This window comes from Bison bison, unplaced genomic scaffold (assembly GCF_000754665.1).
Source record: "Bison bison bison isolate TAMUID 2011002044 unplaced genomic scaffold, Bison_UMD1.0 scf7180017864252, whole genome shotgun sequence".
Taxonomy (NCBI): Eukaryota; Metazoa; Chordata; class Mammalia; order Artiodactyla; family Bovidae; genus Bison; species Bison bison.
The window spans coordinates 4,285,379-4,302,060 of NW_011494824.1; the positions used below are offsets into that span (position 1 = coordinate 4,285,379).

General features: G+C 40.8%; 1 protein-coding gene across 1 annotated transcript in view; it reads right to left on the reverse strand.

The window, feature by feature from the left end:
* Positions 1 to 16,682, reverse strand: part of ARSB (arylsulfatase B) — a 176,982-nt gene that overhangs the window by 145,074 nt on the left and 15,226 nt on the right. Inside the window, exons 2-4 of the mRNA XM_010847636.1 lie at positions 13,270 to 13,456; positions 8,408 to 8,598; positions 658 to 865 (exon numbers count right to left, since the gene is read on the reverse strand). Coding sequence (XP_010845938.1) covers positions 658 to 865; positions 8,408 to 8,598; positions 13,270 to 13,456 — 586 coding nt within the window. The remainder of the gene's footprint in view (positions 1 to 657; positions 866 to 8,407; positions 8,599 to 13,269; positions 13,457 to 16,682) is intronic.

The window sequence follows — 16,682 nt, forward strand, 5'->3', positions numbered from 1 at the left end:
GGAGAAGGGGACGACAGAGGATGAATTGGCTGGATGGCATCACTGACTCAATGGACGTGAGTCTGAGTGAACTCCGGGAGTTGGTGATGGACAGGGAGGCCTGGCGTGCTGCAATTCATGGGGTCGCAAAGAGTCGGACATGACTGAGCGACTGATCTGATACTTGGAGATACTTTGATCTGATACTTGGAGACTTTAGCCCAAATTTAAATAGCTCCATTTAAGTGTTTTCATAATGTCACAAATCTTAATAATGTCACAATCTATCTTGGCACTGACATAGGGACTCCCGAGCCAGCAGAAGTCCTCTTCATAAAGGATGCCTGGTTCATACAGACTGCTGGGAAAAAGTCACTCTAGGGACTCACTGCCCAGCTGCCCTGCATAGGAAGGATATCCACTCACATTTACCCAGTTACTGCTTGTTTTCAAGTAAACTCTAAGAACTGTTTGATATCTGAAGGGAGAGGGAAGAAGGCTCATAATTCTTTTTTCCTTAGACACATTTTTCTATCCATTATTACCATGTCTCCACTCTTGCAAGTAGCATTTATTTTAATAAGGAACTGCTAAATGTTCCAATTTATCTTCATTCCATTTATCGAATACCACGTCCTAAGCTTTGCCAAGAGATGATTTTCCTATTGACAGACTTACCTGTGGAGAAGATGAACACCGTGTTGTTCCAGAGCCCGCGGCTTTCTAAGGCCGCGGTGACATTTCCCACTGCTTCATCCATAACGGACGCCATTCCTGCGTAGTAGCGCCTATTCCTATCTTGGATAAAGTCATAGGGCTTCAGGTATTCCTCAGGGACCTGAAGGGGCTCGTGGACAGACTGGAGAGCAAGGTAGAGAAACAGAGGCTGGAAAGAGAATTTGCACCAATCAGTTAGGTGGGCTTGGAAGCATGAAATATACAGAGAGAAGTCAATTGGTTAAAAAAGTAATATTCAGACAACCCACAAACTGGGTTGAAAATATCTGTACATCATATATCTGATCAGGGATACGTATCCAGAACATATTAAGAGTTCTTACAACTTGATAACAGAACTCGATTAACTCAATTACAAAAATGGGCAAAGAATTTGAATAGATATTTCTCCAAAGAAGACATACAAACAGCCAAAATGAAAAGATGCTGAACATCATTAGTCATCAGGGAAATACAAAAAAAAAACTTTATACCCACTGAAGAAAAGAAAGAAAGCTAGTCACTCAGTTGTGTCCAACTCTTTGTGACCCCATGGGCTCTAGCCCACCACGCTCCTCTGTCCATGGAATTCTCCAGGCAAGAATACTGGAGTGGGTTGCCATTTCCTACGCTCACTAGGATGGTTTTAATTTCAAAACTGGGAAATAAGAAGTGTGAGTGAGGATGCAGAAAAATTAAAACTCTTATTCACCGCTGATGGGAATGTAAAATGGTATAGCCAGTTTGAAAAACAACTTGGCAGTTCCTGAAGTTGTTAAACATAGAGTTACCATATGAGCCAGCAATTTCCCTAGAGAAACAAAAGCATATATGTACACGAAAACTTGTACACGGATGGTCACAGTGGCATTATTCATAATAGGCCAAAAGTGGAAGCAAAATGTCTGCCAATTAATGAATGGATTAACAAAATGTGGTGTATTTTCAGCAATATACAGCAATTAAAGGAATATGATGCAGGCATAAAAAGGAATGAAGTAAGGACACATCCTATAACACAGATGTCACTTGAAAACATTAAGTGAAGGAAACCAATTGCAAAGATCACATTTATATGGTTTCACTCATATAAAATGTCCAGAATAGGCAAATCTATGGAGATAGAAAATAGATTAGTGGTTTCCTGAAGTAGTCTGGATTTCTGAGGGAGAGGAGTGATGAGTGATGGCTGACAGGTACAAGACTTCTTCCAGGAGCAGTGAAAATGTTCAAAACTTAGATTGTGGTAATGGTTGCACAACTGTGAGTTTATTATTGAATTGTGCACTTTAAATGGGTGAATTTTATGAAAAAGCTTGAGTTCTAAAATTGCCTAGAAAGCTCTGATTCAAACAAATGGAAATAATAATACCAACAATTCTGTCTCACGTAGTACTCAAAAACCACCTTGTTACAGCCATTTTACAGGTAAGTTAACTGAGAAGGCAATGGCACCCCACTCCAGTACTCTTGCCTGGAAAATCCCATGGATGGAGGAGCCTGGTGGGCTGCAGTCCATGGGGTCGCTAAGAGTCGGACACGACTGAGCGACTTCACTTTCACTTTTCACTCTCATGCATTGGAGAAGGCAATGGCAACCCACTCCAGCATTCTTGCCTGGAGAATCCCAGGGACGGGGGAGCCTGGTGGGCTGCCATCTATGGGGTCACACAGAGTCGGACACGACTGAAGCGACTTAGCAGTAGCAGCAGCAGTAACTGAGGCTTAGATAAGCTTTATGGCTTGCACAAATTCATATTAATTGCAAAGCAATTTCCTATCAGAAACTCCAGTATTACTGTGTGGATATGTCCCAATAGATGGGTTAGCTTTCTGCTTTAGCTGAAAAATAAGTGACCACCTTTTAGGAGAGGTTTAAGCATTGTCTATATTTTCATAAGAAAACAAGTGAACCGTGAGGCCAATTTAATTCCTGGAAACTGAGGGGGGTGATACACTGATTCTATTTTACCTCTGACATCAATTTACAGAATTTAACATTAGCAGTATTCTGGGTTAGCCTCTTCCTTTTAATGAGTCTTTCTGAAGGTACTCTTTTCACCATGCTCCTATAGAATTCTTTAATGAAAACACTCAGGGAGACAACTGGTTCGGCCCAAGAAAAAAAACATAATTCTGTTGATATACTTGAGACTTTTAAATCTCATAAAGAATGGGGGAATATTAGAACACAGACTGGAAGGCTGGCTCATATTTCATTCATTACTGTTGAAAAAAATGTTTCAAATTATATATTATACATCCTTGTGATACTGTAATGGGTATACATACATAGAACTCAAATAGACACCCAAGAGAGTATTTTCAGTTCACCTCTTTGGAACTTAGAAATACCTTTTCCCCCAAATCAAAACATTCAAAGTGACTGTTCAATAAGAGGCAGGTGATGGAATGACAACCGTGATAAGGAGACCCTAGGTTTCATGTGTACATTATTTCCATGAGAAGACATTCCAAATCCCAGCCCTCAAAAGGCAACACTAACAGCTTTGACACGGCTTTAGCTCCGCCTCTACTGCCCCTCAACACACGCACTCTCATCCAGCCACACAAGTCCCACCCCAACTCCGTGCTCCTCCAGACCACGGGGAAGGGAATCCCAGCAGATGCTCTGCCCAGCTGGGGAGGAAGGACCCTGGGCTAAGATGTCTGGAGAGGAAAGAATGAGCAGGGACCCCTGTGACTTGGCAGTGCAGTTCCGGTCTGAGTCGTCAGCACAAGACCAAGCACCAGCCAAGATCTGGATGGGGAAGGATTAAAAACTGGAAGGCTACAACAATTTGCAACACACATCAAGTTTTTAAGAGCCAGGAAATGTCACACTAAAAACCTGTTTTGCTTTGTTTTTCTTGAAAAATCAGAACCTCTGATAACTCCAGGCCCACACTCCATCTGACAACAAATAGCTGGAGTATGGGAAACAGAGATCCCACCCACAAGGGCCCTCCAACTCTCCAGTCTCTCCACTGTGCTTCACTTTCTTAGGGTAGCAGCCTAGCCCTTGTTTGTGACTCTGATCTGGATTCTCTGCAGTGGGCAGGAGTAGAAAAATTATGGAGGGAGCCCAATGTTTCAGGAGAAAACATGCTTGCCCACATCATTTTGGTCAGTATGGCAGTACCCTTGGTGAAGGAGAGAAAGGGGAAGGAGGGCAGATCATTTCCAACTGGAAAGTGATCCCTGGCGGTGACAGCTGGAGGGGCTGGTGGAAGAGAGTTCTCATAACCACACCAGGGAAAAAAACAATGATTCTGGGACCACCATTCAAGGGTCTTATAAACAGCTAGAATGGAAATCATTCTACTCACTTGGTTAAATGTAGCAAAAAATTACCTAAAATCTTTCCCATAATTATTCCTTAGTGGCTAAAGACATGGCCACTGCTCTTGAGGGATTAAAATGATGAAACTACAACTATTTCCCCATTTTTCCAGGGGTCAGGCTCCTGTTAGTTCAAACAGAAGAGACAAATCTGAGACAAAAAAGTGAAAACAACCCCTGGGAGATGCAGTCTGCCTTGGCCTGTGATTGTTATAGGCCCTGTAAAGCCCCCCATTACCTACCAACTGCACTTCCCAGGGGGTGCAGTGGTAAAGAATCTGCCTGCCTATCCGGGAGACACAAGAGATGAGGGTTTGATCCTCATCCAAGATCCCCTGGAGTAGGAAATGGCAACCCATTCCAGTGTTGGAAAATTCCATGGACAGAGGAGCCTGGTAGGTTACAGTCCATGGGGTCACAAAGATAGGATACGATTGGGCAACTGAACATGCACGCATCACACACACACACACACAATACACACTTGTCAGCTAGATCTTCTTAACTAATGAGTAAAGATAAAGGTGGTCCTTGAACAAAAGAAGTTGTCTTTTCCCCATTTCATCAGCAGTGATCTAGGACCATTCAGTGTGTTGGCAAGCAGCCTTGCACACATCACTATGTCTCTGGGTCATCAGGAGGCAGAATGATAAACAGGGTAGCCCATTTAATGAGGAGAGGCCCAAGGGACCACAGTTTAGAGTATTTCCATCCAATATTGCATGGGCTCCCCTGGTGGCTCAGTGGTAAAGAATCTGTACCCTTTTCGGTCGGGTTTGGTATCCTAAATGTGAATCATCACCCGATGTTTAGGTATTAAGTGACAGTACTCACTCCAGTACTCTTGCCTGGAAAATCCCATGGACGGAGGAGCCTGGTAGGCTGCAGTCCATGGGGTCAGTAAGAGTTGGACTCGACTGAGTGACTTCACTTTCACTTTTCACTTTCATGCTTTGGAGAAGGCAATGGCAACCCACTCCAGTGTTCTTGCCTGGAGAATCCCAGGGACAGGGGAGCCTGGTGGGCTGCCGTCTCTGGGGTCGCACAGAGTCGGAAACGACTGAAGCGACTTAGCAGCAGCAGCAGCAGCATGACATTATTGCCTAAAGTTATTAGCATATTAAAATGGTGCTAAGGATTCATTTCTGTTTCTCATTATGCTAATTTCAGTGAGGAAGAAAGCCTTATTTTCATTTCTTTAGTATATTTTTCTAATTTAAAGTATCACTTTTAAAAAGCATATGATACGTTTTTAAAGTGTTATTCTTTGACTTTCAAATTAAGACATTTCCTCCCAAACTGTGGCAGGAAAAAGTGAGTGTCTACCACTAGAAATTCACATTTGCTTTAAGAAACTGCTAGTAGATGAGGTGTGTGAGAAAACATTTTATTCTGCAAAGTTTGGGGGGGCTATTTTTAACAAAATGATATTTTGTGAATGTGTTACTTTCACGTTGTAGTGTTAGTACTAAGGGAATTATCCTGCAGGGGAAAAAAAAATGACATTCGCTCCCAGCACTGTGCAATGGTTATTAGCAATTTCTCCCTGATTCCAACACCATGTTTCTGTTATAAAATAGCTCCAGATGCTCTTTCCCCCTCAAGGGCTCTTTAAAATAGACACATTTTTAAGTCAGCTTGTGGACACTTTGTTTTCTTTAACGATTTCCATCTTAGAGCAAGTTGTCCATGTTGCAGTCTGTAGATAGCACAGAGAAATTAGCACAGGATTAGATTCAATGTTGGAATAAAAGGATGAAAATCCTGGAACTGGTGGGCTGCATCCTTTTGTCCAGAGTGGAAAATGTAAACACCTGCATTTTACGTCTTAAACTTTTGGGGGCTACTACTCAGCTATTGATTATTTCATTCCTTTGTTTCTGCGCTTCACACTTGACTCTGAGGATCCCAAAAAGGCTGGATACTGCTTCAGAATATTTCAGTCATTGTAGGAAAAGGACCACCTCTCACCTGGCAATTTCCATAATGCTGCCATAAGCAGACCGGACTCATCACACACCAGTTTGCATGGCTCGTGAGCTCTCAGCACCTCTAGTCTCCCTCTGCTCCTGCGCCTTCGCCCACGGCACCAGTTAAGACAGCCCACCCACCAGGAACGCTTTCAGCCCAGGTGCTTCCTCTTGTCTGCTTACTGTTATGGGCACTGGGAGAGAACACTCTATTGTTCCTTCATGGGAACTAATTTTTACTGTAGGCATATTGTAGTTGTTACACCATTAAAGTAGCGACATACTGTGAACCTGTAGAAGGCAGCTGGCTTCTGCCTGCCCCTCTGTGCTTGGGGGCAATCAACAGAGACGTCATGGCAGAACCACTGATGGGAGCTGGGGGTGGAGGGAAAGTAAGTAACTGATAGGCTCCCACCCCAGCCTAGTAAATCACAGTATTTGGAACTGTGGTACTTCTTCCAAGCCTTCCAGAGGATCCCAGCACACTGTTAAAGCACTGTATGTTGGAACCATCAGGCTGAATCACACTGGGGCTCGTCACCTCTGGTCGAATCTGAACTGTGAACCTCAGATGGTTGTTAGTGCTCTGAGCTCTCGAGTTAAACACCATGGTTTTAAGTTCTAACTCTGTGACCCTGAACAAGTTCCCTCACTTCTCGAAGCCAGTTGGCTTATCTGTAAAATAATGCCCCACCTCAAGCCTCAAAAGACAAGGACCACAGTTCCCTCAAGACTTTAGCTCATTCTTTCAATCTTCAACCGTATATACAACATGCCAAGCATACCAAAGAAAACTAAGAACTGAAGCCAATTATCTAGCAGTTATCTTTCCAACTATCTGAATATTGGTATAGACCTAGAGTTTAAATATGCATATGTCTACATGTTTGAGAGAATGTTCCCATTTCTTCCATCATCCACAGGAAGCATGGCCACTCCAAGTGGTCAGAATGAAAGAATAATAAAAAAACTCAAAAGTGGGGCAAGGCTGAGGACAGATATCAAGAAAGATACTCGATACTGAGCTAGAGGAGACAAAGACAGAGCCAGGAAGAAAACAAGGCCAGAAAGGGAGTCAGCAGCCAGGTGCCAAGACTGAACAGGTAAACAAACTGTGATCCATACTGAGAACCTTCAGTAACTGCCAACGAGGCAAAGTGCAGGCAATCAGAAAACCCAGATAACAGTACACATTTTGTAATCTACTGCGTGAAGTTCTAATTTTGAGGGCATGTTAATACAGTTCTTAATTAAACCGTATTTTGAGCCTAACATCTGACAACACAAGCATCTGACCCAACTTTAAAGGCATTTATAAACTAAATCTAGAGAATTCAGCTTAAACTTCACCTCAGGAGGTTAACTTTAGTTTGACAAAAAGAAAAAATGTTAAGGCTAGTCAGACTCTTTTCTCTTTTTCCCTGTAAGTAAATCAAAAGATTTAAGCACATGACATATACAAATAGCTTCAGTATGGTCAATGTGGAAAACAGGCTCATTCGTGTACCCTGTTTCTAGATTAGAAGACTCAATATTGTTAATGTGTCTGTTATCCTCAAGTTGGTCTACTGATTCAATGAGATCCAAACCCAAGCAGACCCCTCTTTTTTCTTGGTAGAAACTGGCCACCTCATTCTAAAACTAACAAGGGGATACAGAATATCTAGAATAGCCAAGATAATTCTTGGGGGGTTGGGAAATACAAAGGTAGGCAACTTGCCCTGAATCTAAAGTTTATGGGTCTCTAACAGAAATTCTGTCATAATAACACCTCATTTTGCACATAAGCCTACCTTTTTAAAAATAAAGTCAACTTTATTTTTAAAAATAAAGTCAACTCAGGCACATAGCACACTAAAACAGTAAAACTCTATTGGTACCAAAACACTATACTCACAGCATTCCTCAAAGTGTGATCTGGGGACCACTTGCAACAGAATCACTCTTAAAGAGCTTCTTTAAAATATTGACAGATTTTTCCCCAGACCTAATGAATCAGACTTTTAGAAGTGAGCTCCAGGAATTTGTATTTCTAACAAGCTTCCCAGGCTGATACTAATGTACTCTAACATTTGAAAGTGGGAAAAAAAAAAAAAAAAAGTGAAAGTCAGTCGCACACTCAGGTCCAACTCTTTGCGATCCCATGGACTGTAGCCTGCTCTGCTTCTCTGTCCATGGAATTCTCCAGGCAAGAAAACTGGAGTGGGTTGCCATTTCCTTTTCCAGGGGATCTTTCCGACCTGGTGATTGTACCTGGGTCTCCTGCATTGCAGGCATGTTCTTTACCAACCTAGAACTTATTAGATTGTTTCCTAAAAGACAGGGGCCTCTTCCTATGCTCACCTGAGCAGAGATGCTATCTTCACGTGACTTTGAAATCAAAAAGAAGCAAGATTTACCTTCTCTGGTGGGTGGTTGGTTATGAGGGTTGTAGCCCTTTCAGTAAATACGTTTGTTGAATACATATTTTTATATCCTGTTGCAACTTCTTCACCATCTCGGAAATCAAGAGCACATCGTGTGACATTCAGAGCGTCAATTAAGGTGCAGCGCTCATGGGAGTAGTAATCTTCACTGCCTAGAAGATATCCTACGACGGAGATGGGAGATGGAAGTAGTCAGCATAGCATAAAACTTGTTAAACAAATGGAGGCTTCAGCATTTAATTGCCTAATGCAATTGATTACCCATGACAAGGCTAATCAAATGACAAGGCTAATCAGAGCACCGTTTTTAACATCTCTATATTTGCCAGCATAAGGCATTAAAATGTTATTGTAAAAAAATCAAAAGCCATCCTTCAATCTTTAGAACGTAAGCTCTATTATGTAACTCTCAAAGTGAGTGCTTGCAAGTAAATATGGTTTTAAAAATCAGAGGTAACATTCAGCAAAGGTGATGACATCTTAATCATTTAAAGCTATCTAACAGCTAAACTAGCATGCGGTTAATGTGATTTGTTACAAGTTTTTACTCTGAGGTGATCACGTAAATGAATGCAGGATTCAAATAACATTGATATTGACCTTGGCCTACTGGCTTCAAGGTTATGTATAGAAGGAGCTCTTGGAGGAACCATCTTTAGTCAGATGCTGACACCCACTGGTGAGAGACACAAACTTTTCTAAACGGAGGATCTCTAAACAGAACAGAACCAAAAGAGCAAACTAATGTACAGCACTGAAATTAGATTTTTCTACCTACAGTGACCCCAATTTTGTTCCAAATTTAAATGACATCTATCCCACAATTTAGACTTACACACAGGAGAAAATGGGTTTTCTCAACTTTACTTGTTTCTGCAAATGTTCCATATTTTCCAAAAATATTAAAATAAGTTGCACTGCATGTTGTAGGATTCTATTTCTATGAAACACTCAGAATAGGCAAATCTATACAGACAGAAAGTAGGTTAGCAGTTGCCTAGGGCTCTCAGGGTTGGGGGAAATGTGCATGACTGATAACTGGTATGGGTTTTCTTTGTCGGGGGAGGCGTGATAGAAATGTTCTTCATCTGGATTGTGAGGACAAATGCTCTTTATCTGGATTGTGATGACAGTGGCAAAACCCTGTGAATTTATTAAAGATCAATGAATTGTACACTTCTATTGAGTGAACCTATGGTATCTGAATTACACCTCAATAAAGCTATTCAAAAGAAATAACTGTGCTGGACTCTGAACTATTTCCTGACAAACACTGCTTATTAATATTAAAATAAAGATGAGGGACTTCACTGGCAGTCCAGTGATTAAGACTTTGCCTTCCAATGCAGGGGGTGCAGGTTCGATCCCTGGTTGGAGACCTAAGATCCTACATGTCTCGGGTCCAAAAAAATCAAACCATAAAACAGAAGCAATATCATAACAAATTGAATAAAGATTTTAAAATGACCCACATTTTTAAAAAAAGCTTTAAAGATGATATAATTGATCTAACCCTTTCCTCAGCTCTGAATATTTCCTATAATCACAATTAAAAGCCTTACACACCTTACACAGCAAATGAATTAATTAAAAAAATTAATTTCTTCCTTTTCCGTGGTTCAGTAAATTCAAAGTCCTGAATATAACAAATATCTTGGTCTCAAGATAACTCTTTAAATGGTAATCTTTTATCCTACATGATAACAGAAAGGGAAAGCCAGTATATTTGTCGATTAATATGCAACAGAATAGTCAAAGCTATGGTTTTTCCAGTAGTCATGTATGGATGTGAGACTAGGAATAAAAAGAAAGCTGAGTGCCGAAGAAATGATGCTTTTGAACTGTGGTGTTTGAGAAGACTCTTGAGAGTCCCTTGGACTGCAAGGAGATCCAACCAGTCCATCCTAAAGGAAATCAGTCCTGAATATTCATTGGAAGCACTGATGCTGCAGCTGAAGCTCCACTACTTTGGCCACCTGATTCGAAGAACTGACTCATTGGAAAAGTCCCTGATGCCGGGAAAGATTGAAGGCGGGAGGAGAAGGGGACGACAGAGGATGAGATGGTTGGATGGCATCACCGACTCAATGGACATGAGTTTGAGCAAGCTCCGGGAGTTGGTGATGGACAGGGAAGCCTGGTGTGCTGCACTCTATGGGGTCGCAAAGAGTCAGACACGGCTGAGAAACTGCACTGATGTAGTAGAAAAATAAATATATCTATGAAAATAACTTCAGCCCTTATATGGGTAATTAGAGGGGTCAGGACACTGGTGTTCTATATTAATAACTATTCGTTATTGGTAATACCTTGAGGAATCACTTCGGGTTCTTTATTTGTAAGTATAAACTGTTTTCTATCATTTGGGAAGATACATGCAAAGGCTATATTTGATTAAAAGATGTATGAATTGTAAATATTAACAAGTTAGTACAGATGAAAGGATTCTAGAAATTGGACTCTTTATTCATATAATAGATCTGTTCAGACTGGACTGAACTGATCCTATGCAACCATGTGGACAGTCGCTTGGAGCTGTTCTCATCTTAGGATGAGACCCCAAATCCACAAATTTGACCTTTGGGGCTGAGCCTAAAGAAGATGGCAGCTGATACTTTTTTGGGAAAAATGAAAAACTACTTTTTGAACAATTAAAACCTCTGACTGCTGTATTTAACAGCCTCATTAAGATATAATTCACACACCATACAAATCTCCCAGATAAAATGTACAATTCAATGGTTCTTAGTGTACTCACAGAGACGAGCAGCCAGGCCCACAATCATCTGACTGGTTTTTACCAGGACATCTAAGCCTTCCTAGTGATAATAGCTCGTGGTCATCATGCCCCCCTTGTCTGTGAGCCTCCCTTCCATAGGAATGTGAGGTGTCACTCTGTCTAAATCCAGTTAGGCTTCTTTCTCATAAATGGTTTTTTAATTAAAAAAATTTAATATCTATAATTCTTCCAGTTGCCAGAATATAGGTATCGATCCATCTTTTTGCAAAGGCCTGAGTGAAAACTGTCAAAGGATGTAGAGGCTGTTTTTGCCTTTAGAATATCCAAGATGACAAAGAAGTCTTACATCCAAGTCCTATTTTTTAATGGCTCTTTAAGGATACTGAGGATATATCCAGGTTCACTAAGAAAGAACACATGAGGAACTTCCCTGGTGATCTAGCAGTTAAGACTGCACTCCCAATGCAGGGAGACCCAGGTTCAATCCCTATGCGGGGAACTAAGACCTCACATGCCACAACTAAGACCAGGAACAGCCAAATAAATAAATACATATTTAAGAGAAAGAAAGGAAGAAGGCACGGTGATTAGCAATGTCTGCTAGAGAACCGAGATGGGAACAGGACACACAGTCGCATGTCTGGATCCTTGCATCTCGACCTTAACCCTGGTTCCAACAAGGCACTACAGAGCTGTGAGCTCTGATTGCATTGATATGGCCCTCGACCATCCCTTCAACCAAAAGGGACTCGGGTACTCTGGCTCTAGCTTGAGTAAAAGACAATGCTTCAAGAAACACCTACAAGACAACCACTATTTTGTTACAAAAATGATGTTTCTGAGGATGCTGTCCACCTTACTTTCTCCCAAAGGAGAAATTTCTCTCAGGTCTAAGAGCCAGAAAATGCTTTACTCTTCCTGAACATCTGGTTTCCATTTAACTTGTAAATAATATGACTCTTATAGACTGCTTTTCTTTTTCCCTTTGGACACAAGAAGTCTCAAATCTCAGAGTTCAATGTGAAGTCCACGTACAGCCATGCAGCTGTTCTGCTTTGTTTTGTTTTTAAATAATTCAGTGCCATGCAACTAGTCCATCTTTTTCTACTCACCCTGATTTTTCATTCTATTTATTTCTTAAAAATTTACATTCAGTGTATGTTCTCTTTTGGATACGGCAGGTTGTAAATAAATGAAGAGACAAGTGGGAAGTTGGTAGCAAGCTAAACGCCTAGACAGATAAAACAGAATATTCTAGCTAGACAGAAAGCAAAATATGAAAAGACCTTGATAGATATATAGCGCCTGGCGAGATAAACAGGTTGTTACAGTATGGTTCGTAATAGGTTTGCTGCTGCTGCTGCTAAGTCACTTCAGTCGTGTCCGACTCTGTGCGACCCCAGAGACGGCAGCCCACCAGGCTTCCCCGTTCCTGGGATTCTCCAGGCAAGAACACTGGGGTGGGTTGCCATTTCCTTCTCCAGTAATAGGTTTAAAGAGAGCATATTTGAAAACAAACTATAGGCTTTACATTTATTTTTACAGGGCTATCACACCCATAAAATATTTATTACTTCTTATCTCTTCTATTAACATTTGTTATTTACCCTTCCATTTTATTTATTTGCTCTATCTTCCCCAAATTAGTGATTTCAAAAACAGATCTCAAGAATGGGGAAAGGATACCAATGGAAAAGAAGCTTTTTATCTCCAGGAAAAACAAAACTAAACAAAACCTTTGAACACAGTTCATGAGGAGAAAAGAATATTCTGAACTTTTGTGAAGGAAATATTCTTGTATTGAGTTCTGCCTGAAACTTTTTTTCAAAAAATCAGTCTGTATCCCCTTTCAGTCATAGAGTTCTCTTACAGCACAGAGGCCTCTGACAGCAGACTCTTCAAAGGACCCCGTGTGCTGGCCAGAACCCTGGTGGAGGTAACTGCTGTCCCAGCACGCCCGGAGCGCACTGCCATGTCTCGGGCCTCCCAGTGCTACTGACTGATGCATTCTGCTTTCAGTTTCTGGTCATTTCACTTGTTTTATGAGAGAGCTGCAGTTGGTCTGCATTGGTACAGAAACATGCATTTCCATTACCAAAGTAGGTATCAAATCCTCGGCGTGTTGGAAGACATTCTTTCCGGTACATGCCCAGGTGCCACTTTCCAACCATGTGGGTAGCGTAGCCTGCTTCTTTTAGAAGCTGGGGCAGGAGTTTTTCATCCAGAGGAATGCAGCTGGGCTGACAGGGCCAGATTATTTGATGCTGTAAACCTGTGTGGATCTTAAAAGACATAAACATAAAATTATGGATTAATGATGTTGAAACATTCTAAACAAGCAGATAAAGTGGTTGCCTAATTTATTGGACATATCTGTGGACCTGAATGTTTAATTTGGTTCCTGTACCAATTTAAGGCATTTCTAAAAGGCATTTTTATCACTTATTCAAATAAGGTAATAGACATAAATAAGATTTTGAAGGAAATGAATAAAAGCACTCTAACAAATGTTAGATAGTTTCTACAAATATTTATTAAGGAATTATGTTAGAAACCATTAACTTAAGTTTTCACTTCCTACTTCAAAAGGGTAGCTATAATATGAAGTGTGGATCTATCAAGGAAAAAGTGTTCTACTTCCTATGCATGTGAAAAGCTGGCGTTTGATCAGAAGGAGCTTCTATAATTTTTCAAGTCTTGAGTTTTTAAAAGGGTATAATGAAGGTGAGGATTTGCATTTCTTATTCTACCTTATAGAAACCAAAATTTCAAAAGACAGTGACCAGTTTTTCTTTAAAAAAGAAAACAGCCACCTACCCGACAGGTTAGGAGTGGTTCATACAAGTCTGCTGAGGGGGCAAGCACCACACAACCAACTTTAACAAATGATCGTGTGTTGAGTCTTGGAGTAATATTAAAATACAATGTCTACAATTATATGAAAAGGCCATTAAAATAACCCTCCCTTTGCCAACTATACGTCTATGTGAGGCTAGACGTTCTTCAACAACTTACCAAAACAATATATGGTTAATCTTTCACCAACTGGGGGGAAGGGGCACTAACCTCCGTGTAGCTGAAAATCTGAGTATAACTTTACAGTCGGTTGCATCCAGGGATTTAACCAACCACAGGTCATGCAGCATCATAGCACATATTTAGTAAACAAAATCCACTCCACATATAAGTGGACCCTTACAGTTTGAACTCATGCTGTTCAAGGGTCAACTTGATTGCACTGGTTGGACACAGAAGCAGACGTAATGTCATAAACTAGCTAGTTTCTATTCATAGAAAACAGACAAAAATAGAAAACAACGATCACTCTTCTTGCATAATTCTTTTGTTTTGGAAAACACAAAATAGCCTATTTTCCCTAAGCTATTTATGTTAATATGTAATAGAATTATATTGTCATTTTTCAATGAATAAAAAAAATATTTTAAATTTTTATTTTAATTTTTAATATGGTAAAGTTTGAAAGGGATAACCACATAAACATAAGCTCTATGGGGTCTTCAATTTTTAAGCAGGTACATGCTTTGTTTTAAATTCATGGCAATAAACAGATATGAAGTAAACACAAAAACAAAACAAAAATCTTCAATTTTTTTTTAATGTATTACAAACTACTTACTATTAACTAGCTTTCTCATAAACTTTGACATTGTCTTGAATTTCAATTTTTGTGTGCCTGTCCAGACCCAATCCTTTTGGAAACGTATTTGCTATTGCTTGATTTCATGATATCTTTCCATGCCCTCCTAAAGGGCCATGTGGAATATCATAAATGTTAAAGTGAGTTTATTTTGAAGGTAATAATATGTTTGCTAACTTGATAGTGTGATAATGGCTTCATGGGCATATACATATCAAAACTTACCAAACTGCATAGTTGAATTATATGCAGTTTATTGCTTCCCTGGTAGCTCAGATGGTAAAGAATCTGCATCAATGCAGAAAAGCCAGGTTCGATCCCTGGGTTGGGAAGATCCCCTGAAGAAGGGAATGGCTACCCACTCTAGTATTCTTACCTGGAGAATTCCATGGACAGAGGAGCATGAAGGGCTGCTTTTTTCCATGGAGTCGCAGAGTTGGATATGACTGAGCGACTAACATCTAGTGCATGTCAATTATACCTCAATAAAGCTATTTAAAAATAAAAGTGTTTAAATTTTCTGTTCAGATTTTGTGCCCTCCCTAGGAATAACTGGACCTCTACACTGGGACATGTTCCAGATGCCCTTCATTTGCCCTCCAAATCCCCAATTTGCCTTCTGTCCTGTTTTCAGCCTGGGAAATCGACCTACCGGGACCAAATCAAAAACCTTCTGCACCTCTTGGTTCTGACTGGGTTCAGTCAATGGGGAGCCCAGACAGGGATTGGAGGGAGGGAAGAGATGAATGGCCCCGAGTGGCCAGGTTATCTGCATCCTGCAGGCCATTCTGAAAGTGGCCTTCTCGACAGGATTCTCTGTTTCCAGGTTCTGGTCTTGCCTCTTCCTTTCCTTCCCTTCTGGTCTACGAGTAGTAACAGCTCCAGTGAGTCATACACTATCTCTTTCTGTTTCCCCAACACATTCACACCTTTTAAAAATAGCCTCTGGGACCTCCCTGGTGGTCCAGTGGTTAAGACTCCAAGTTCCCATGTCAGGGGGCCAAGGTTCAATACCTGGTCAAGGAGCTGGATCCCACATGCTGCAACTAAAAAAGTAAAATAAAATAAAAATAGTCCCTTTGTGAATAAACTCTCCCTAAATGGTCCTAATTGGAATATGCCATCTCTTTCCAACTGGGATCCTGAATCATAAGGATGTGACTATATCCAGGCTGGGAAAGGGAGACATTGCTCTCTAAACATACACAAGCATGCACACACACACACACACACACACCCCTCAAATAATAGGATTCTGTCCATGGTTAACACTAGAAGTTACTCAATGGAAAATTAATCCTGGCTTCAAAAACTTCATAATCTATACTAACTGGCAACAGCAGAGGATACGGAAAGATAGCATTTTACAGAGTTCAAAAGACCCAGTGGAGATAAACATTATGTGCAAATTTCTTTAAATGGAAAGTTCATCCATCACTTGATCTCCGGTCGCTGTAAAGCACTGCCAGGGGATGCTGTGTGATTTGCTCTTCCAAGGCCATGGGCACCATGCCAGGTGGTCAGCTGAAGCTTCCTCTATTATCTAAAATCCTATGGAGCAGGGAACGTTCTTTTCAATTCCTGAGAATTTATTCGACAGAGCATTTTTATGGCATGACTCGGGGAGCGGAAGCCAAAGTCTGGATCACAGCCAAAAACATATTTTTGGTTTGTTCACACACTGTTTGAAGTGAGGAAGCTGTAGTGTGTTGAGAAGCTGTAAGCAGGCAAACACAGAACTGAGCTTGGGTTTAGCACCGAACTGTAGAACCACGCCATGCTTCACGGGGCAGGATGGTAATAAGGCGCCAAGAAGAATCAAAAGAAAAAACAAGCATCCCCTTGGCAAC